The 24,129-nt window shown below is 51.1% G+C and overlaps 1 protein-coding gene across 1 annotated transcript in view; it reads right to left on the bottom strand.

Annotated features, from left to right (window-relative positions):
* Positions 1–24,129, bottom strand: part of nudt14 (nudix (nucleoside diphosphate linked moiety X)-type motif 14) — a 98,107-nt gene that overhangs the window by 44,551 nt on the left and 29,427 nt on the right. The window contains exon 2 of the mRNA XM_038822118.1: positions 5,763–5,806. Coding sequence (XP_038678046.1) covers positions 5,763–5,806 — 44 coding nt within the window. The remainder of the gene's footprint in view (positions 1–5,762; positions 5,807–24,129) is intronic.

The following is a 24,129-nucleotide window of genomic DNA, read 5'->3' as shown; positions in this document are numbered from 1 at the left end:
GGTTTCCTCCGGGTGCTCCGGTTTCCTCCCACAAGTTCCGAAAGACATGGGGCGGAATTCTCCTCAAGGCCCGACGCCGTCGTGAAACCCGGAGAGGTACACAACGGCGTCGGAAGCCTCTCCCGGCCCCCTATTCTCCCTTCCCCGGGGGGGGGACGCCTCTCCCGGCCCCCTATTCTCCCCTCCCCGGGGGGATAGGCGGGCCGTACCGGGAAACTCGGCGGCTGGGCCTTGTCCTTGGCTTCAAGGCCCGGCGCGCCAAGAATGATGCCGCGGCGGAGCCTAATGACGTCAGCCGCGCATGCGCGGGTTGGACAGCTCAAACCCACGCATGCGCGATTGCCGTCTTTCCCCTCAGTCGTCCCGCAAGACGTGGCGGCTTGATTTTTTACATAGAATTTACAGTGCAGAAGGAGGCCATTCGGCCCATTGAGTCTGCAACGGCTCTTGGAAAGAGCACCCTACCCAAGGTCAACACCTCCCACCCTATCCCCATAACCCAGTAACCCCACCCAACACTAAGGGCAATTTTGGACACTAAGGGCAATTTATCATGGCCAATCCACCTAACCCGCACATCTTTGGCCTGTGGGAGGAAACCGGAGCACCCGGAGGAAACCCACGCACACACGGGGAGAACGTGCAGACTCCGCACAGACAGTGACCCAAGACGGGAATCGAACCTGGGACCCTGGAGCTGTGAAGCAATTATGCTATCCACAATGCTACCGTGCTGCCCTTGCAGGGGCGGCGGAGGCGAAAGAGTGCGTCCCCTTGAGACGCCGGCCCGACGATCGGTGGGCACCGAACGCGGGCCAGTCCCCTCCCGAGCACGGTCGTGGTGCTCGATCCCCGATCCGCCCCCCCCCCCCCCAGGCCCCACACATACCTGGCGCGCCATGTTCACGACGGCAGCGACCAGGTGTGGTTGCCGCCGTCGTGAACAGGTCGGGAACGGCAGGCCGCTCGGCTGAGCGCCGTGTCGCAAAACTGGACACGCCATTTTGGGGGGGGGGGTGGGAGAATAGTGGGAGGTGCGGGAGCGGACGTCCTGCTATTCTCCCACCCAGCGTGGTTGCGGAGAATCGCGGCCATGCTGTCATGTGAATTGGACATTCTGAATTCTCCCTCTGTGTACCAGAACAGGCGCCGGAATGTGCCGACTAGGGGCTTTTCACTGTAACTTCATTGCAGTGTTAATGTTAGCCGACTTGTGACACTAATAAAGATTATTGTTATCAGCAGCCAACCAGTTTATTCAGTCTCCATGAAAGGGAATTCAATGCGATGGATCAGGATAATATTATTTTTTTAAACACAGCTGAAATTATTCTGATTGTTACTGATGTTGGAATCTTTAATGTCCCTCTACAATCGCTACTTGGCGTCCAAAGTAGAACAGAAATAATGCTTTTTAAAATCCCACCAGGCAATCAGACCGTTGCTTCCAGTAAAAGTGTCAAGTTGTTTTAGAAGTTAAAATCAAGCAATGAAACCTGACAATTCCTCCACAGGCCTCCGGACAGGTGCTGAGTTTGAAAAATAAATGTTGTTTTACTCCAGATAAACAAAGTAATAGTGCAGCAATTTCATTTCCGCTTTAGGGAGAGGGGTTAAAAATCCACCAGCCAGGGTCCTGTTCAATAACCGCAGCTGAACAAATAGTCAATTGGAATTCAGTCTCACAAAAATGGCCTGATGCACGAGGCAAAGAGGGAGAGGGAGAGACAGAGAGAGAGAGAGAGAGAGAGCAAAATAAAGGGAACGGCAGCAACAGACAGATACAGAGGAAGCGGAAAGAGTGATGGTGCGTGGGATAAAAGGGAGAAGAGAGTGAGAGACAAAGGTGGAAAGGAGAGAGAGGACAGGGAATAAAGAGCGTGGACTGGGAGAAACAGAAAAGAAAGAAAGAGGACAGTTGGAGAGGAAAGAAAATCAGGAGGGGAAGAGTGATTTATAAATAGCTGCTTTTTCACTTCATGCCTCTATTTAGAAAGAGAAGTATCCTGTACAGTTTATTTTTAAACAACTTTATCAACTTGTCCTGCCACCTTTAAAGAATGGTGTACGTACAGACCGAGGTGTCTCTGCTCCTGCACACCAATTTTAAAAATTCATTAGAGGAAAGCAAAACCTCTGATGGGATTGGGGTCTTGTGTGGAATTGACAGCACGGAAGCAGGCCATTCAGCCCAACTGGTTTGTGTTGATGCTACACATGAGCCGCTTCCCACTCCTCTGACCCAGCCAGCATATTCCTTTCTCCCTCGCATGTTGTCCTTGGAGTCTCTTAAATGTACCTCCGCTATTTATCTTAAGCTACACCTTGTGACAGCGAGTTGCACAGTCTCACCACGCTGCAAGCATCAAGGTTTTGCCTGAATTCCTTTATTGGCGAGCTTATGTTTATAACCCCATCGCCCTGGTCTCCCCCGCCAATGGAAACATCTTCTCCACATTTACCCGATCAACCCTTTCATAACCTCAAAGGAACTGAGAGGGTCTGAACGAGGATCTCTGAGTAGTCTGCGAGGCAGTTCCCAACTGAAGCACTGGGGAGCCTTCCCCGACTTAAAGAAGCATACAGCACAGAATGGAGGGGGGAGGGTTACAGAGCCCAGAATTAGTTACAATATTCCAGCTGAGGCCTAACCACTGACTTAACAAGTTCCGGCGTGATCTCGTTACTTTTATTTTCGAGTCCTTCATTTCTAAACCCAAGTAACCAAGGTGCTTTTCAGCCTTGTTATCACGCTGCCTTGTCTCACCTTTAAAGCTTTATATATACGGAAAGCAAGATCTCTCTCTCTCTCTCCATCAGCACTTTTTAAAAACTGTGCCATTTATAGTGAACTGTTTTTGCCATATTTATCCTCCTCGAGTACAAAACCTCACACTTGTCTGCCTCAAGCAGCGCCCGCACACTTCTGTCCATTGCACCAGCCTTCCTGCATCATCCTGCAGTCTAAAGCTATCCTCATCACTACCTGTGGGGGACTATAAATTACCCCTGTTCGCAATGCTTCACTGTGTAACATTGCTGAGTTATCTTTCGTTTTCCTCATTCACAGGATCTGGGCATCGCTGGGCTGGGCCGCCATTTGTTGCCCATCTCTAATTGCCCTGGCTGGTTTGCCATTTCAGAGGACATTTTAAGAGTCAACCACAGCAATGCTAACTATTGTACCGTCTACTTCCCCCCCTGACAAACCCCAGCATACTTCCTGCTCTGCGGATAAACGGAACAGCTGAACGTCGCCGTCCTCGGAGATAAGTCCAGGAGCACTGGGATCTGTCATCAATCACAGTCCAACCTTCTCCGACATCAGTAGTTTGCTAAACACCGACCATATCTCAAAGGCTTGTTTGGTCTTTCCTTGAACTCGATAGGGGCTCGAAGCCGACCTGTGAAATTCTCAACATTCCCGGTGGCAAGCCCACAGCGTTACACTCGGCTTCACTCTGCTCCCTCCCACCCGCACCCCCTCACCTTGGCTTTGACAGGTGGGGTTCCTAAACCCATCCCTGCCACTTAGTGCCCGGAAGAGGAGACATGTCTCAACAAAAGAAATAGTTTGCAATGTTTATATTCTGTAGTCCTGGCTGCCAGGAATTTAGATGGAGCAGTCAGTATAACAGTCCACTCATCTACATCCTGCTTCAACGCTGCGTCAATGGAAAACCAGCGCATCAGAACACCTCCCCCGCGCTCTGATACCCACCACGCTGGGCATGAGTGCCTTTACCCAAGATGGTGGGGTTCAGCGTGGGGCACTGCATCCTTATAATCAACAGCTACATCTTGGTATTGGTGTTGGAAGCATTTACCTGTTAAAATGTCTCAAAGTGTTTCAGAGGAACATTCCAAAGCAAAGCTGACATTGAATAACGAAGGTAGTAGAAGGGACAGATTATCATTCAAGAGCAAGTCTGAAAGAGAACCTTAAAGTAAGAAAGAGAGGTAGAGGGCAGAGAGATTTCGGGAGGGAATCCTCGATCTTAGGGCCCAGCCAGCAAAGCTGCAGCAATCAAACCCAGGAGCGTTGAAGAGGAGTACAGAGATCGCGGAGGGTTGGGTGACTGGAGGAGATTACTGAGATAAAGAGGGTCAAGTCCAAGGGGGGGGACTTTACGAAGAGATGGGAATTGTAGGATCGAGGCAGAGCTAATGGCTGAACGGGACTCTGTGTAAGTTAAGAAATTTGGAAGAATTAATGATGTCAGGAATGAGGTGAGAAGCTGAAATATTGACAGCCTGGTTCAACTTCAGGCAGTTACCAGGAGAGGGATGGAGACAGCAGCTCGGGAATAGAGTTGGAAACAGGGAGCAAAGACTTAGTTGGAGATTTCTGCTCATCCAGTGCTAGATGTGCGGAAGGCAGTGTGAAAATTTAGAGATTGGTGATTTTATTTGGTATTTTCTCAGAATGAGTGACACCTGTGGTGATATGCATCACTGTAAATACACAAGGGGTTAATGTAGATACACTAGGGCACTGTAAATACACAAGGGGTTAATGTAGATACACTAGGGCACTGTAAATACACAAGGGGTTAATGTAGATACACTAGGGCACTGTAAATACACAAGGGGTTAATGTAGATACACTAGGGCACTGTAAATACACAAGGGGTTAATGTAGATACACTAGGGCACTGTAAATACACAAGGGGTTAATGTAGATACACTAGGGCACTGTAAATACACAAGGGGTTAATGTAGATACACTAGGGCACTGTAAATACACAAGGGTTAATGTAGATACACTAGGACACTGTAAATACACAAGGGGTTAATGTAGATACACTGGGGCACTGTAAATACACAAGGGGTTAATGTAGATACACTAGGACTAAATAAACACTAGAGGGAGCTCTAGAGACATCATGACACACAGACATTCAACCAATAGGTCAGTAAGATAGGACACAACCAATGGGCAGTCAAGACACATCCAGAGGTGACACTACAAGGGGGCTACCCATATAAAAGGACAGGGCAAACATGCTCTTTCTCTTTCCATAGGCGACACTCAGAGAGACAGGGGCAGATCAGGGAAGCATCACACCCACCACGTGGCTTAGAGCAGACTGGTTAGATAGACTGAGTTACTACAGTAAGATTAGCAGGAGGGTCGAACCCAAGTAGGAGAATGGTTAACTGTTCAATAAATGTGTTAAACCTATCTCCAAGTCTGAACCTTTCTTTGTCAAGAGTATACATCAAGGAAGCAGCTTATGCAACATGACGAAGCAGAACACAACACCGGCAAGCCAGTATTTGCTGCCAGTCTCCAGTTGCAGTGAGGGCATTAACAGAGACTGGCTCATGTGTCGGCAAGACTGTGGACGGTTGTAGGTTCCCTTCCCTATGTGAGTGAACCAGTTCGGCTTGTGGTTTGCAGTTTCGCAGGCAGACATTCTGCCAACTTACTGTCTAGATTTGCAAAGCAGGACTGGCAACATGGGCAAAGTATCACAGGATAGTTGGTAGAGACAGAGTCCGAAACAACTGGAAAAAGCGAAGGAGAGTTATAGGACATAGAACAGTACAGCACAGAACAGGCCCTTCGGCCCTCGATGTTGTGCCGAGCGTTGTCTGAAACCAAGATCAAGCCATCCCACTCCCTGTCATTCTGGTGTGCTCCATGTTATGCTAATGAGGCAGGAAAAGCTCCGAGCAGCAGTGAGCACAGTGAGTCCGATATAATATCAGCAATAACCATGTTGAGTGATAGCGACAACATTTTAGGAGAGAATCACCTGTCGTGTGTTTTCATGAAATCCCAGGACCTCCTGCTGCCATTCTACAAAGAGAGAAACAACTGTTATAAAACCAAGGTTCATAGCTGTTAGGTCCTGAACTATGTGAAAACCCCCATACGTACAGAGATAAGGCACTGGCAACACTGTTACTGGCAACACTGTCACTGGGAACACTGTTACTGGGAACACTGTCACTGGGAACACTGTCACTGGGAACACTGTCACTGGGAACACTGTCACTGGGAACACTGTTACTGGGAACACTGTCACTGGCAACACTGTCACTGGGAACACTGTCACTGGCAACACTGTCACTGGGAACACTGTCACTGGGAACACTGTCACTGGGAACACTGTCACTGGGAACACTGTCACTGGCAACACTGTCACTGGGAACACTGTTACTGGGAACACTGTCACTGGGAACACTGTCACTGGGAACACTGTCACTGGGAACACTGTCACTGGCAACACTGTCACTGGCAACACTGTCACTGGGAACACTGTCACTGGGAACACTGTTACTGGGAACACTGTCACTGGCAACACTGTCACTGGCAACACTGTCACTGGGAACACTGTCACTGGGAACACTGTCACTGGCAACACTGTCACTGGCAACACTGTCACTGGCAACACTGTCACTGGGAACACTGTCACTGGGAACACTGTTACAGGCAACACTGTCACTGGGAATACTGTTACTGGGAACACTGTCACTGGCAACACTGTCACTGGGAACACTGTCACTGGGAACACTGTCACTGGCAACACTGTCACTGGGAACACTGTCACTGGCAACACTGTCACTGGGAATACTGTTACTGGAAACACTGTCACTGGGAACACTGTCACTGGGAACACTGTCACCACTGTCACTGGGAACACTGTCACTGGGAACACTGTTACAGGCAACACTGTCACTGGCAACACTGTCACTGGGAACACTGTCACTGGGAACACTGTCACTGGGAACATTGCACAGTACTAGCTGTGAGGCACTGGTAACACTACGCTGTACCAGCTGTGAGGCACTGGGAACACTGCACTGTACCAGCTGTAAGGCACTGGGAACTGTGAGGCACTGGGAACACTGCACTGTACCAGCTGTGAGGCACTGGGAACACTGCACTGTACCAGCTGTGAGGCACTGGGAACACTGCACTGTACCAGCTGTAATGCACTGGGAACTGTGAGACACTGGGAACACTGCACTGTACCAGCTGTAAGGCACTGGGAACACTGCACTATACCAGCTGTGAGGCACTGGGAACTGTGAGACACTGGGATAATTGCACTGTACTAGCTGTAAGGCACTGGGAACTGTGAGACACTGGTAACATTGCACTGTACTAGCTGTGAGGCACTGGGAACACTGCACTGTACCAGCTGTGAGGCACTGGGAACACTGCACTGTGCCAGCTGTGAGGCACTGGGAACACTGCACTGTACCAGCTGTGAGGCACTGGGAACACTGCACTGTGCCAGCTGTAAGGCACTGGGAACTGTGAGGCACTGGGAACACTGCACTGTACCAGCTGTAAGGCACTGGGAACACTGCACTGTACCAGCTGTGAGGCACTGGGAACACTGCACTGTGCCAGCTGTGAGGCACTGGGAACACTGCACTGTGCCAGCTGTGAGGCACTGGGAACTGTGAGACACTGGTAACACTGCGCTGTACCAGCTGTGAGGCACTGGGAACACTGCACTGTACCAGCTGTGAGGCACTGGGAACACTGCACTGTACCAGCTGTGAGGCACTGGGGACACTGCACTGTACCAGCTGTGAGGCACTGGGAACTGTGAGACACTGGTAACACTGCGCTGTACCAGCTGTAAGGCACTAGGAACTGTGAGACACTGGGAACGCTGCACTGTACCAGCTGTGAGGCACTGGGAACACTGCACTGTACTAGCTGTGAGGCACTGGGAACACTGCACTGTACCAGCTGTGAGGCACTGGGAACACTGCACTGTACCAGCTGTGAGGCACTGGGAACACTGCACTGTACCAGCTGTGAGGCACTGGGAACACTGCACTGTACCAGCTGTGAGGCACTGGGAACACTGCACTGTACCAGCTGTGAGGCACTGGGAACACTGTACTGTACCAGCTGTGAGGCACTGGGAACACTGCACTGTACTAGCTGTGAGGCACTGGGAACACTGCACTGTACCAGCTGTGAGGCACTGGGAACACTGCACTGTACCAGCTGTGAGGCACTGGGAACACTGCACTGTACCAGCTGTGAGGCACTAGGAACTGTGAGACACTGGGAACACTGCACTGTACCAGCTGTGAGGCACTGGGAACACTGCACTGTACCAGCTGTGAGGCACTGGGAACACTGCACTGTACCAGCTGTGAGGCACTAGGAACTGTGAGACACTGGGAACACTGCACTGTACCAGCTGTGAGGCACTGGGAACACTGTACTGTACCAGCTGTGAGGCACTGGGAACACTGCACTGTACTAGCTGTGAGGCACTGGGAACACTGCACTGTACCAGCTGTGAGGCACTGGGAACACTGCACTGTACCAGCTGTGAGGCACTGGGAACACTGCACTGTACCAGCTGTGAGGCACTAGGAACTGTGAGACACTGGGAACACTGCACTGTACCAGCTGTGAGGCACTGGGAACGCTGCACTGTACCAGCTGTGAGGCACTGGGAACACTGCACTGTACCAGCTGTAAGGCACTAGGAACTGTGAGACACTGGGAACGCTGCACTGTACCAGCTGTGAGGCACTGGGAACACTGCACTGTACCAGCTGTGAGGCACTGGGAACACTGCACTGTACCAGCTGTGAGGCACTGGGAACACTGCACTGTACCAGCTGTGAGGCACTGGGAACTGTGAGACACTGGGAACACTGCACTGTACCAGCTGTGAGGCACTGGGAACACTGTACTGTACCAGCTGTGAGGCACTGGGAACTGTGAGACACTGGGAACGCTGCACTGTACCAGCTGTGAGGCACTGGGAACACTGCACTGTACCAGCTGTGAGGCACTGGGAACACTGCACTGTACCAGCTGTGAGGCACTGGGAACACTGCACTGTACCAGCTGTGAGGCACTAGGAACTGTGAGACACTGGGAACACTGCACTGTACCAGCTGTGAGGCACTGGGAACACTGCACTGTACCAGCTGTGAGGCACTGGGAACACTGCACTGTACCAGCTGTGAGGCACTAGGAACTGTGAGACACTGGGAACACTGCACTGTACCAGCTGTGAGGCACTGGGAACACTGTACTGTACCAGCTGTGAGGCACTGGGAACACTGCACTGTACTAGCTGTGAGGCACTGGGAACACTGCACTGTACCAGCTGTGAGGCACTGGGAACACTGCACTGTACCAGCTGTGAGGCACTGGGAACACTGCACTGTACCAGCTGTGAGGCACTAGGAACTGTGAGACACTGGGAACACTGCACTGTACCAGCTGTGAGGCACTGGGAACGCTGCACTGTACCAGCTGTGAGGCACTGGGAACACTGCACTGTACCAGCTGTAAGGCACTAGGAACTGTGAGACACTGGGAACGCTGCACTGTACCAGCTGTGAGGCACTGGGAACACTGCACTGTACCAGCTGTGAGGCACTGGGAACACTGCACTGTACCAGCTGTGAGGCACTGGGAACACTGCACTGTACCAGCTGTGAGGCACTGGGAACTGTGAGACACTGGGAACACTGCACTGTACCAGCTGTGAGGCACTGGGAACACTGTACTGTACCAGCTGTGAGGCACTGGGAACTGTGAGACACTGGGAACGCTGCACTGTACCAGCTGTGAGGCACTGGGAACACTGCACTGTACCAGCTGTGAGGCACTGGGAACACTGCACTGTACCAGCTGTAAGGCACTGGGAACACTGCACTGTACCAGCTGTAAGGCACTGGGAACACTGCACTGTACCAGCTGTGAGGCACTGGGAACACTGCACTGTACCAGCTGTGAGGCACTGGGAACACTGCACTGTACCAGCTGTGAGGCACTGGGAACACTGCACTGTACCAGCTGTAAGGCACTGGGAACACTGCACTGTACCAGCTGTGAGGCACTGGGAACACTGCACTGTACCAGCTGTGAGGCACTGGGAACACTGCACTGTACCAGCTGTAAGGCACTGGTAACACTGCGCTGTACCAGCTGTAAGGCACTGGGAACACTGCACTGTACCAGCTGTGAGGCACTGGGAACACTGCACTGTACCAGCTGTAAGGCACTGGGAACACTGCACTGTACCAGCTGTAAGGCACTGGTAACACTGCGCTGTACCAGCTGTAAGGCACTGGGAACACTGCACTGTACCAGCTGTGAGGCACTGGGAACACTGCACTGTACCAGCTGTGAGGCACTGGGAACACTGCACTGCAGGATATTCTGGTCCCGCTGTTTTGAACAGGGTTTACTATTGAATGCACCCCTCATCACCGTGAAGCCCAGGGCGTGGCATGGAAGATTCCGGGTTGGCAAGAACTCCGGAAAGATCCGGCCACAGAGTTTGGTGCAGCCACTAATTTCAGTCGCACAGGAGTCAGGTGCTCAGGGGAGATTGAGCACCGAGATGTGTGTGAGCTGTGCGAATATGGAACAGATATTGAGTCCGTGAATCGGACTGAGAGCACAGGGATCTAGAATTGATCTGAATTGTTACAGCGCAGACGGAGGCCACTCAGCCCATCAAGTCTGCGCCGTTTCTCCGAATCAACATGTGTCCTGGTGAGAATCCAGTGCTTTCACAGCTGCATTCTTCCCTGGGAATCTTAAACCACATTGCATCATTGTGACAACTGGAGTGGGAGACGCAAAGTGGGAGACGGAACCCTTGTACGCTGTTTGTGTAACATTCATCAGGGAAACATTACAGCTGTCTAGTTAGTAATACCGTGAAGAGTCACAGCATGCTCGGGATGGTTCTGGAACATACTGCCTGAAAGGGAGAATGAAGCAGATCCTTCAGGGGGAATTTCATTAGCACGTGAAGGGAAACAATGCTTTCAGGGCTAAGGGGAAAGAGCAAGAGAGAGGGATTTATTGGATTGCTCTACAAAAGTGTTGACACAGGCGCAAAGAGCCAACTGGTCTTCCTGTGTACTCCAGGATCTACCACCTTGGAAAGGATGATCTGAGGGACAGGGACCAGGCAAAGGTGATTTTGGGCCTGAGGATGTTGCCGGTGCTCAGGTTTAAGTTTCCAAAGGTCTAATTAGCAAGAAGGATGCACTTGTATTTCTCAGAGACATCCTGAGGTTTTGGGAGGTGCTGAAGTGCTTGACAGTAACACCGAATTAGGAGCAGGAATAGGCCATGCAGCCCCTCAATCCTGCCCTGCTATTTGATAAGATCATGCCTGATCTGACCGAGGCCTCAAGTCTACTTTGCTGTCTGCCCCTTATACTCTGACTCTCTTGTCAGTCAAGAATCAGTCTCACTCAGCTTTAGTTGGGCAACATGGTAGCACAGTGGTTAGCACAGTGGCTTCACAGCTCCAGGGACCCCAGTTCGATTCCCGGCTTGGGTCACTGTCTGTGCGGAGTCTGCACGTTCTCCCCGTGTCTGCGTGGGTTTCCTCCGGATGCTCCGGTTTCCTCCCACAGTCCAAAGGTGTGTAGGTTAGATGGATTGGCCATGATAAATTGCCCTTAGTGTCCAAAAAGGGTGGGTGGGGTGCTGGGTTTCGGGGCTAGGGTGGAGGCGTGGGCTTAAGTAGGGTGCTCTTTCCAAGGGTCGGTGCAGACTCGATGGGCCGAATGGCCCCCTTCTGAACTGTAAATTCTATGATTCTATGAATAAGATAATGGTAAAATATAGAATATTAAAAATACAGCCAATGAAGCCGTCACAGGTAAATAGTGGATCATTTTCACACAACAGATTCCCACAATCAGAGGTGTGACATCTAGGGCGGCACGACGGCACAGTGGTTAGCACTGCTGCTTCACGGCGGCGAGGTCCCAGGTTCGATCCCGGCCCTGGGTCACTGTCCGTGTGGAGTTTTCACATTCTCCCCGTGTCTGCGTGGGTTTCGCCCCACAACCCAAAGATGTGCAGGGTAGCTGGATTGGCCACGCTAAATTGCCCCTTAATTGGAAAAACATTATTGGGACTGGAAGGGGACTTGAACCCACAACGTTCTGACTCAGTGGTGAGAGGGCTACCCATTGAGCTACAGCAAGTTGGATCAAAGCTGCAGTTTTAACCGGCCAGAGTGGGTCCGTAGCTTCTTGCCAGCGTGGGAGCGATACCATTCAGCAGCTGATCCTGATACCAGCCCTGACCACAATGTACAACGCCACAACGTGGAGGAAAGTCAGCAACGTGAGAGCGAGGAGTTCCACCGAAACCGGGAACGACTGGGCTGATTCCATCATGGTGACGGCACAGGGAGAGGGGCAGACTGTGTAAGAACAAGAGATTGGAGCTGAAGAGGAACAAGAGAGGGAAGTTTAGAGCTGAACCCGACCACAGCCACATTGATGATGAAGTGCAGGAGGTGGGGAGCTCGAGGATTGAAAATAAATATCCACATTAGCAGTTGCGGCAGGAAGTGTACCAAGACCATAAAACATAGGAGCAGAATTAGGCCATTCGGCCCATTGAGTCTGCTCCGCCATTCAATCATGGCTCATATTTTCCTCTTCCCCATTTTCCTGCCTTCTCCCCATAACCCCTGATCCCCTTATTGATCAAACAAAGAACAAACAAACAACAAAGAAAAGTACAGCACAGGAACAGGCCCTTCGGCCCTCCAAGCCCGTGCCGACCACGCTGCCCGACTAAACTACAATCTTCTACACTCCCGGGGTCCGTATCCCTCTATTCCCATCCTATTCATGTATTTGTCAAGGTGCCCCTTAAACGTCACTATCGTCCCTGCTTCCACCACCTCCCCCGGCAGCGAGTTCCAGGCACCCACTACCCTCGGTGTAAAAAACTTGCCTCGTACATCTCCTCTAAACCTTGCCCCTCGCACCTTAAACCTATGTCCCCTAGTAATTGACCCCTCTACCCTGGGAAAAAGCCTCTGACTATCCACTCTGTCTATGCCCCTCATAATTTTGTAGACCTCTATCAGGTCGCCCCTCAACCTCCGTCGTTCCAATGAGAACAAACCGAGTTTATTCAACCTCTCCTCATAGCTAATGCCCTCCATACCAGGCAACATCCTGGTAAATCTCTTCTGCACCCTCTCTAAAGCTATCTCTGTCTCAAAGGCACTCAGTGATTTGGTCTCCACAGGCTTCTGTGGCAAAGAGTTCCACAGATTCACCACCCGCTGGCTGAAGGAATTCCTCCTCATCTCTGTTTTAAGGGATTGTCCCTTTAGTCCAGATTGTGTCCTCTGCTTCTAGTTTTTCCGACTAGTGGAAACATCCTTCCACGTCCACTCTATCCAGGCCTCACAGTATCCTGTAAGTGTCAATAAGATCCCCCTTATCCTTCTAAACTCCAACGAGTACAGACCCAGAGTCCTCAATTATTTCTCATACGACAAGTTCTTCATTCCAGGGATCATTCTTGTGAACCTCCGCTGGACCCTTTTCAAGGCCAGGACATCCTTCCTTAGATACAGGGCCCAAAACTGCTCACAATACTCCAAATGGGGTCTGACCAGAGCCTTACACAGCCTCAGAAGTACATCCCTGGTCTTGTATTCTAGCCCTCTCGGCATGAATGCTAACATTTCCTAACTGCCGACTGAACCTGCAAGTTAACATTAAGAGAATCGTGAACAAGGACTCCCAAGTCCCTTTGTGCTTCTGATTTCTGAAGCAGTTCCCTATTTAGAAAATACTCTATGCTTCCATTCCTCCTTCCAAAGTGCATAACCTCACACTTTTCCACATTGTATTCCATCTGCCACTTCACTGCCCACTCCCCTAGCCTGTCCAAGTCCTTCTGCAGCCCCCTTGCTTCCTCAGTACTACCTGTCCCTCTACATATCTTTGTATCGTCTGCAAACTTAGCAACAGTGGTTTCAATTCCTTCTTCCAGATCATTACTGTATATAATAATCTAGATTGGTTAAGGAATTGGATGAAGGAAATAGGGAAATGAAAACAAGGTGGGTAAACATGATATTTGTTTCCACAGGAAATAAACACTTGGGCTTATCTCTTTGTTGTATAACAAGTATATGTTCTCCAATTACAACTAACTTTCAAACGCCACATTTATTCATTTATTACAAGGGGAATCTAGTATACAAGTAGGGACGTTTTACTACTTGTACAGGGCATTGGTGAGACCACATCTGGAGTATCATGTACAGTTTTTGTCTCCTTTCTTGAGAAAGGATGCAGGGGGTGATTCTCCAAAATGGAGCCCAAGTCTTCGCGCCGTCGTGATCGCCGTCGCATTTCACGACGGCGCAAAACGGGCACGGGGACGACCGGTTCCGGCCCCCACAGGGGGCAGACACGGTGCTGGAGCGGTTCACGCCGCTCCAGCCTCCTTTCCCGGCGGCAAATGGGCACAGCGCCAACCCACGCATGCGTGGGGGACTTCTTCAGCGCGCTGGCCCCGACTCAACATGGCGTCGGTGTTCAGGGGCCGGCCCGCGCAAGATAGTAGGCCCGGGGAGTGGGGCCGGCCCGCCGATCGGTGGGCCCCGATCGCGGGCCAGACCCCATCGGAGCCCCCCCCACCCCCGACCCTCGGCGGATCGGCCTCTCTGGCTGGGGGCCTCCTTTCTTCCGCGCCGGCCCCTGTAGCCCTGCGCCATGTTGCGTCGGAGCCGGCGCGTTGAAGGGAGCCGCTGCGAATGTTAGCGCCACTGCGCATGCACGGATCCTGTGGTGCCCAGTTGGCGAGAGGATCAGCAGCTGGAGCGGTGTGAACCGCTCCAGTGCCGTGCTGGCCCCCTGTAGGGGCCAGAATTGCTGATCCAGGGGCCGCGCTGTCTCCATCGAGAAACGCGATGACATTTCCGACGGCGTCAACACTTAGCCTCAGGATCACAGAATCCCGCCCTTTGCATTTCAATACCTCCTTAAAACCTAATTCCATATTCTGGTCACCCATCCCAACTCCTCTGTGTCTACTGGTCACTGCATTTCTCCAGCTGGAGGGGTCATTTTCCATGTTGAAATACACGTTGTATAAATATCGGTTAATGTTCGGACACGTCTCCCAGTCATCTCTTCAAACTATAATCCTTTCCACGCACTGCTTGTAAAATACCGCCCCTCAGGCAGGTAGCACGTGTGGAGCATGCAGTGTCATATTTAAAGGTCTCTGAACTCCTACCTTACAGGGATACCTGTCAGGCAGATTCAATTTATGAGCCTGTGACATATGGATTACAAGCAGCAGCTGGAAAAGGAGTGTGCCTTTAATGCTTCATGTCTCCGAGGCATTTTATATTGACAGGAAAAGCCCTCAGAGTGGAACTGAAGCTCAGGTTCGACCGTAGCTCTGTCCTTGACTGACACCAGCTTGGGTGTACGTTCCAGCTCGCTCGCTAACTCGCTGTGTGTCAGCCATGGCTTGCTGAGCATTGCACTCGCCTCATGGTTGGGAAATCCTGGATTCAAGTGCTGCCCAGGAGAAATAGGCTGATATTCCAGTGCGGTACCGAGGGAGTGCTGTATTGGCATGTGTGCCATCTTTCAGACAAAACTGGAAGTTTAAAAAAAAAACATGTCACTATTCCAGACACGAGAAGGGGGAGTTCCTCCTGGTTTCCTATCTAATAGTCACGCCTCAAATAACTTCAGTACGGCAGACTATCCGGTCAATATCACATTGCTCATCCTGGGATCTTGCTGTGCACAAATTGGCTGCTGAGTTTCCCAGACTACAACAGCGACTACACTTCAAAATAAATTAATTGGTTAATTAGCACTGTGGACCAATGTGAGCTCATAAAAGGTGCTACAAAGAACATACAGTGCAGAAGGAGGCCATCTGCACCGACCCACTTAAGCCCTCACTTCCACCCTATCCCCGTAACCCCTCCTAACCTTTTTGGACACTAAGGGCAATTTATCATGGCCAATCCACCTAACCTGCACGTCTTTGGACTGTGGGAGGAAACCGGAGCACCCGGAGGAAACCCACGCACACACGGGGAGAACGTGCAGACTCTGCACAGTGACCCAAGCCGGAATCGAACCTGGGACCCTGGAGCTGTGAAGCATTTGGCTATCCACTTGTGCTACCGTGCCGCCCTCACATATTGAAACATGTGAGGTCCCGAAGGGTTGCTGAGAGGGACATGTCCTCTTGTGGGAGAGATTAGAACCAGGGGACACTGTTTAAAAATGGGCCTCCCATTTAATGCAGAGATTGGGTGGCTTCTCTCTCAGGGTCTAAAATCAGTCACTTCCTCAGGGAGCAGAGGAGGCTGGATCATCAGTTCGCGCATGCAGCATGGGTTTCATTCCCATCCTGGCTGGAGTAGACGTGGGATCTGCCTTCTCCTCCTGCTCCCCGAGAGTGGGAGGCAATGGCAAACCATCACTGACAAACCGGCACAGGGTGAAGCATCAGCCGACAATGAGCCAAGGACCAGCCTTCGGACAGAGCGCACGGGACATCACAATTGTGCATAAACAGGGTGGAAATGAACATTCTGGATTTCTCTTGGGTTCGGGAGAGTGGGTTGATTGAGAAATATGAAAAGGGTTAACAGCAAACGCTTGGAGCCAACACTCTCCACCTCTGACCCTGCATCATACATTCCGCACGCCACATTCTTCTCATCTGTGACTGACGGTGTTTATTGTGGATGTGCCTGAAGGAAGCCCATTCACAGGAGCGGCCTGGCTTGCACTAAGTGAATCAGCGATAGTGCCGGATATATAAAGTTTGCATCGGCAATGGGGCGAGAGACTGGGAACTCTACAGTCACTGCCAAAACTTCACATCAGGCCAACTCTTCATCCCGCCTGAAGCCAAGAACATGAATTGATAACTGCAATTGTCCCTTCCTGGCTCGCTGACTGTTTGATTAGTTGCTGTGTGATCCATTACCAGAAAGCTGTATAACCATTAACTCTGCAGGCAGGCTGCTCTCAGCAGCCCTTGTCCAGAGATGTATACAGAAACCCTCGTCTTTTTTGTTGTCACTACAATTACTGATAAGAGAGAGGAGCGGCTGAAGGGAACAAAAAGTCTTCTGTCTTTTTAAACATGAGAGAAAAACAGGTGGTAGACGCTACAGTCTGAGTACTGGTGCTGGCTGGCGAGGGAAGGAGGCAACTTCACTCAGCTCACTGGCTATTTTCAGTGATGACTCAGCCACTCTCCACAACGCAGCCAGAGCCTGATTTCTTTTAATATATTCGTTCATGGGATGTAGGCTTCGCTGGCTATGCCAGCCGTTATTGTCCGTCCCTAACTGCCCTTGGGAAGGTAGTGGTGAGCTGCCTTCTTAAACCGCGGCAGTGTGGAGTGTATACACCCAGAGTGCTGTTACGGAGTGAGACCAGGAACTGAACTGGACCCAGTCATATAAATACTGTGGCTACAAGAGCAGGTCAGAGGCTGGGAATCCCGTAGTGAGTAACTCACCTCCTGACCCCCCCCCCCCCCCCCCCCCCACAAGCCTGTCCACCATCTACAAGGCACAAGTCAGGAGTGTGATGGAACACTCTCCACTTGCTTGATGCAGCTCCAACAACCAAGGCTCAACACCATCCAGGACAAAGCAGCCCCACTTGATTGGCACCATATCCACTATCTTGCACATTCACTCCCACCACCACCGACGCACACTGGCAGCCGTGTGTACCATCCACAAGATGCACTGCACCAACTCACCAAGACCCGTTCCAAACAGAACCTTCCAAACCCACAACCTCCACCATCTAGAAGGACAAGGGCAGCAGATACCTGGGAACCCCACCACCTGGAGGTTCCCCTCCAAGTCACTCACCACCCTGACTGGGAAATATATCGCCGCTCCTTCACTGTCGCTGGGGGCAACATCCTGGAACTCCCTAACAGCACAGTGGGTGTACCTTCAAGAAGGCGGCTCACCACCCACCTTCCCAGGGGCAATTAGGGATGGGCAATAAATGCTGGTCTTTCCAATATCCCATTAAAAAATATATTCCTCCGGCAGATATCCCTCTCATCTCAAAATGAAGAAAAAATAAATAAACCTTTGCAATCCACATGAAAATGAGGGAAGTTCCCCATGACCCAATAAAAAGCATCTCCTTGCATGTCACCATTGGGAGGAAAAACTACCAGGTCAATAATCCCCATAAAATGCTGAGACAGCTGATCTCAGCCTGCTCCTGTTGTCTTCAGTATCATCGTATTGGCTGACTGCCCTCTTCCTCAGTACACAGAGGGGTTACTCCGTGTAAAAATCCTTCAGGCTGTGCGCAGTAGAGGACATTCGACATGAAACGTAAATGTACATTGCGCATATAATCTGGGTGCAGTGAGGCAACTCAGAGATTTACATTCCCACATTCTGAGTCGAAGGAAATGCATTGGATTGCACTTAATGTGATGGGAAATTGGAGCTGTGTTGTGATGAATTTTCATAAGTTTTATCAATAAAGTATTGTTTTAAATAACAAAATAGATCCATTGATCAGGCAGGGAGTGGGGTGAAAATCAACCTACTACAAGTGTGTCTCCAGGGAGCGAACCAGTTTTGATGATCTGCCACCCCATACTAACCTATCTTGCTGACATCCGTATCTCAGCTCACATTGGCAATGACTGATCGGATGAGCGATTAGAGGATTCTGGGAACCAGGTCCCCGGGAAGGAGCCCCTCCAGGAGAGGAGGGGCGGGAACGAGAGAGCCTCACATACACACACACACACACACACACACAGACACACAGAGGAAAGCAACAAAGAAACATGGATAGAGATAGGAAAAGACAGTGACAGACCCAGACAGAAAGATATGGGAGGGAGAGAGAGAGAGAGACGCACACAAAGACAGAAGAAGGTAGTGGAAGAGACAGAAAGAGATGATAACTACATCAACAATTCGTAATGAAATAAAGAAAGCAAAGGAAGACATTCAATCAAACTAGATTGTATGAAAGTGGTTGATAACTGCCTTGTCTGAAATGCGATCTGGGTCGTGCTTTCCTTCTGCAGGAAGTAGAGTTCAATGAGTATGAATGGCCCTGCTTTTATTAATGGTGGTGCAAGCAAGTTTCAACATGACTGCACAAGCGACACACTGAAAGGAAAATGCTTCCAGAGAAGAAGCGGGACACGGGATCATCTCAAAAAACTCCCTTTACTGCCACCAAAACAGAAGCCAGTTCAGACAGGTGTTCAGCAACAGAGGGCGTTACGGTTCACTCACAGCCCTCACGTCCTTTTTTCAAGGGGCCATTTTCACCCCTGCATAGCCCAGTGACATTCACATCGAACTGGAGCACTCATTCTAACCGAGAGCAGCTAATGCAGCAGAAAGCTGAACAGGAGAATGGCCTGCTCATGCTCCTGAAACTTGTCTTCTCTTCTTCCATATAATGACCATGGAATCATTTACATCCCCCTGAGAGGGGGCTTCATGCCTTTTCTGAAAGACAACTCAAACCGTGTAGAACTCCCTCAGCACTGCACTCGAGCACCAGCTTCGAGTTTGTCTCTGGCCTCGGGGGTAGGACTTGAACCCACGACCTTTGGTCTGAGAGGCAAGTGTTACACACCGAGCCACAGATTATACCTTTGGTGCTGAACCTCACTGGGCCTCCAGATCTAGGTCAACCCTGACGAGCACCTTCACTATAATAATAATAATAATCTTTATTATTGCCACAAGGAGGCTTACATTAACACTGCAATGAAGTTACTGCGAAAAGCCCCTAGTCGCCACATTGCGGCGCCTGTTCGGGTACACGGAGGGAGAATTCAGAATGTCCAATTCACCTAACAGCACGTCTTTCGGGACTTGTGGGAGGAAACCGGAGCACCCGGAGGAAACCCACGCAGGCACGGGGAGAACGTGCAGAAACTGGGAGAGTAGAGAACTAAGCCTGGGGAGAGTTTCCTGTTGCTGGAGTCACCTCAGAGTGTCCATACGGTGGTCTGACTACCCAACAGCAGCACGTCTACATCGGCTTCAGTACCTGACGACATGGTGCTGGGGGGGGATGGGACAGTGTGCTCAAATAACCCTCCAATCCCAAAATGGAGAGGTGTGGGTTTATTGAGCCTCGAGCTCCAGTCCCTGAACTCTTGATAATGCAGGTTGCAGGTGATTTAGGTTTCTTGAAGTCACACCACTTGCAGATTAAGCAATCTGCCAAGGCCTTTTCCTTTCTCTTTCGAGATAAGATTAATGCTCTCACTATCAATCTGATCGACAGAAAGTTTTGGGTGTTTACACACTATATTTGCTTGCTGGTCATTAATAAAACCCCGAGAGAGTACATTAACCCACAGCTAAATAGAAATCCTGCAAAAAGATTCCACAAAACACAAGTCATAAAGGAGCTTTTCCCGAGCTATCACTCAAACACTGCTGTACTGTTTTGGAGACAAAGGGATTATTCAGCCCATCAAGTTTGTTGTTAGCCACAGTAGCTTTATAGAATCACAGAATGAGACAACACAGGGGGCCATTCAGCCCATCATGCCTGTGCTCGCCCTTTGAAAGGGTATCCAATTATTCCCACTTCAACATAAAAATACAGGAGCAGAAGTAGGTCATTTCGTCCTGTAGGCCTGCTCCACCATTCAACACCATCACTGAATGATCCCTATTCTTTGCCCACAGCCTCACTAAATTTCCCTTCAAATCTTCATCCAATTTTCTTCTTCCCAAAGTTACTCCCGAAACTTCTTTTCAGGCAAGTCTAGATTGTAACTCCCTGCCTAAAAATACATTTCCTCTCATCACCTCTGGACCTTTTGCCAAACATCTGGGGGTCGATTGTCCGAGCCCTGCGCCGGACCGGAGAATCGCCGCAACCGCGCCATGATGCCCCGACGCCGGTGTGCCATTCTCCGAGGTGCGGAGAATCGGCGACATTTGTGCCGGCGCTTTAGGCGCGGCGCCGGCCGCTAGAATCAGCGTGGCTGGCGATTCTCCGGCCCGAATGAGCGGCCGTGCCGATATGACAGAGTTCCCGCCGGCGCCGTTCACCCCGGTCGCTGCCGGCGGGAACTCTGCGCAAACGGTTGGGGGGGGCGGCCTGCGGGGGTGGAGTGGGGCTCCTTCACCAGGGGGCGGGGGAGGGGGGGTCTCTCCAATGGGGTCTGGCCCACGATTGGGGCCCACCGCTCGGCGGGCCAGCCTCTCCCCCCCCCGGGCCACTTTTCTGGGGCGCCCGGCCCCTGAACACGGAAGCCATGTTGAGTCGGGGCTGCGCGCTAAAGAAGTCCCCCGTGCATGTACGGGTTGGCGCGGCGCTGGAACAGCGTGAACCACTCCAGCGCCGTGCTGGCCCCTGTGGGGGATAGAATCGGTCGTACCCGGGCCCAGTTCGTGCCGTCGTGAAACGCGACGGCGTTCACGACGACGCGAACACTTGGGCTCCATATTGGAGAATCGCCCCCTTGAAATCAGCGTCCTCTGGTTACTGACACCTTCCTGCCAGTGGAAACGCTCCCTGGTATTTGAAGGGAAGCAGGAATCCCTTCCAGAACCAGGTGTGCCAACACTGCAAGATTTACCTGGGGTCTCCAGAGATTAAAAACTGATCACCAGGTTCATCCTGGGCATAACCTGCGTGGAAAATCATCAGGCCATGATAAAGTAAATAGTGTCGCTTTTCATTTTCTTTATTACTTTCACTTTGCATTGTAAAAATATTGGAGCTTCCAAACAGGGAACAAAGAATCTGTGTGTTTCCCCAGTTGGAATGGGGAGGCGGGGTGCAGGAGAATAGACATGTTGGCTATGGGGCTTTTTGGAGGCTGAGACATCCAGGAATACATCCACCCTGCGTTGGCAGCCTTACCCAAACTCTCGCCAAATTTCCTGGCTCTCTGGTATTTGAAGAGGACCAGGAAATTCTCCTGGAATCCTGGTCAACATTCCTTTCATAACAACCCCTCAAGCCAGAGACTATGGGAGCAATCCTCCGGCCACGCTGCACCCGAAAACCAGATATCCGCAGCGCCGCGTGGTCGACAGAAGCCGGGAGACCCCGCTCCCGGGATCTACCCGGCTCACAGCGCCTTGCGAGATCGCATTGCGATGTAAACCCCCCCCCCCCCCATTGTGGGCAGGATTGCATTTTAGGAAATATGCATAATAAACAGCTAGTCTTCACTTTAATGTGCTCATTCCTGAGGTAACCAAGGCGTGGGATCAATCTACTTCGCCTCGGAGTCGTCGGCCGAGCGCCGTTCAGCACTGAGCCCTACAAACGGGGACGAGGTGCTCTTGGGGGTCTCCCAAGGGATCGGAGGGCCCCCTGGTGAATGCCTTTGGGCAGGGTGGTACCCTGGCACTACTGGTGCCACCTGGGCAGCCTGGCACTGCCAACCTGGTCGTGCCACCTGGGTGCCAGCCTGATGCTGCCAAGGTGCCCATGTTGCACTGGCAGGGGCACTCCCAGGGTGTCAGGTTGGCACTGCCAAGCTGGCATTTTTTTGAATGGCGGCGTTCTAGCCGGAGGTGCTGTGCACGGGTGTTGGGCGGTGGGGGGGGGGGGGACTCTCCCAGTGTGCATTGCTGCTTGTGGGGTGTCGGGGGTGATAGAGGTCGGGATGGCGTCCCGATCTCTCGCTGTACTGAGGAGTTCTGGCGAGCGCAGCACCCAGAACGTGTTCCCCGATGAGGTCCTCTATCTAACATGAGTGCCATATTATCGCACGTTTCTCGGTGCTGTGAGCGCTAGGAAAGCACGTGTCTGAATGCACTCACTATAGGACTTTGTTCCCATTATATTTAATCCCGACCTTTGATTCTCCGTTCCTTCACGCCGGCTACCTCCATGGTAGCGAGGCGGACTAACTATGGGGAATCCCCCCCAGAGTCACTGACCATTCACTCCATCGCCTCTTTGGGCAGCACTGGTTGTGAGGTTTACCTCCACAGTAATCTGTGCATTAGGGAGTAATTCACTGGACGTAAAGCATTTATGGTGTTTTCAGAGACACAAAGTGCTGTATGAGTAGAACTTTAACAAGACAGCTCAAAGAAGATGCCCTGATTGGAGCTCTGTTCTTTTACAGACCTCATTCATGACCAATCAGAATGTCTGAATGTAGGATGCCTTGCTGAAGGGACATCTCCTTCTATCACTTTATAACTTTCACCCTTTTCTGCTAACAGAAACACATTTCTGTGTGATCCCTTGCTGATGGAGCAGAAGGAATATCTGAAACACGCCCAAAAAACAGAAGGGAGCGAGTGCAGCCGGGGGTGACTGTAGCTTTGCTTATTGAAGAGTGCCCCCTGCTGAATCAGAACCTGACGCTTACTATTCTTGAAATCTTCCACAGAGCTTAGACGGTGGGGTAGATGAGGAACTATTTCTTTTAAATTGTTGATCCACTCAAAATGAGATGCCAAATATTTCAATTGTGACAATTCACAATGCAGAATGGCAGCAGCCTTTGACAAGGGTTGGAAATGAAAACGTAGACAGCAAGAACAAAACTGGGAGAAACAGACAGGCATGTTCAGGTGGTAGGAGGACACACACACACATACAAACACACACACACAACAACACACACACACAGAGGTCACAAACGCACATACAGAGACCAACACACACACAGATCAAAAACGCACATACAGAGACCGACACACACACAGAGATCAAAAACCCACATACAGAGACCGACACGCATATAGAACATAGAACATAGAACAGTACAGCACAGAACAGGCCCTTCGGCCCTCAATGTTGTGCCGAGCAATGATCACCCTACTCAAACCCACGTATCCACCCTATACCCGTAACCCAACAACCCCCCCCTTAACCTTACTTCTTGGGATACTACGGGCAATTTAGCATGGCCAATCCACCTAACCCGCACATCTTTGGACTGTGGTTGGAAACCGGAGCACCCGGAGGAAACCCACGCACACAGGGAGAGGACGTGCAGACTCCGCACAGACAGTGACCCAGCCGGGAATCGAACCTGGGACCCTGGAGCTGTAAAGCATTTATGCTAACCACCATGCTACCGTGTTACATCCACACTGTCAAAAACGCACATACAGAGACCGACACACAAACACACACACATACACAGAGGTCAAAAACGCACATACAGAGACAGACACACACACACCGTCAAAAACCCACATACAGAGACCGACATACGTATACATACTGTCAAAACGAACATACAGAGACCGACACGCATACACTGTCAAAACGCACATACAGAGACCGACACACATATACACTGTCAAAAACGCACATACAGAGACCGACACACAA

This window comes from Scyliorhinus canicula, chromosome 2 (genome assembly GCF_902713615.1).
Source record: "Scyliorhinus canicula chromosome 2, sScyCan1.1, whole genome shotgun sequence".
Classification (NCBI taxonomy): Eukaryota; Metazoa; Chordata; class Chondrichthyes; order Carcharhiniformes; family Scyliorhinidae; genus Scyliorhinus; species Scyliorhinus canicula.
Note: the sequence above shows the minus strand (reverse complement) of the source record. Positions and strands in the feature narration are given on the sequence as shown.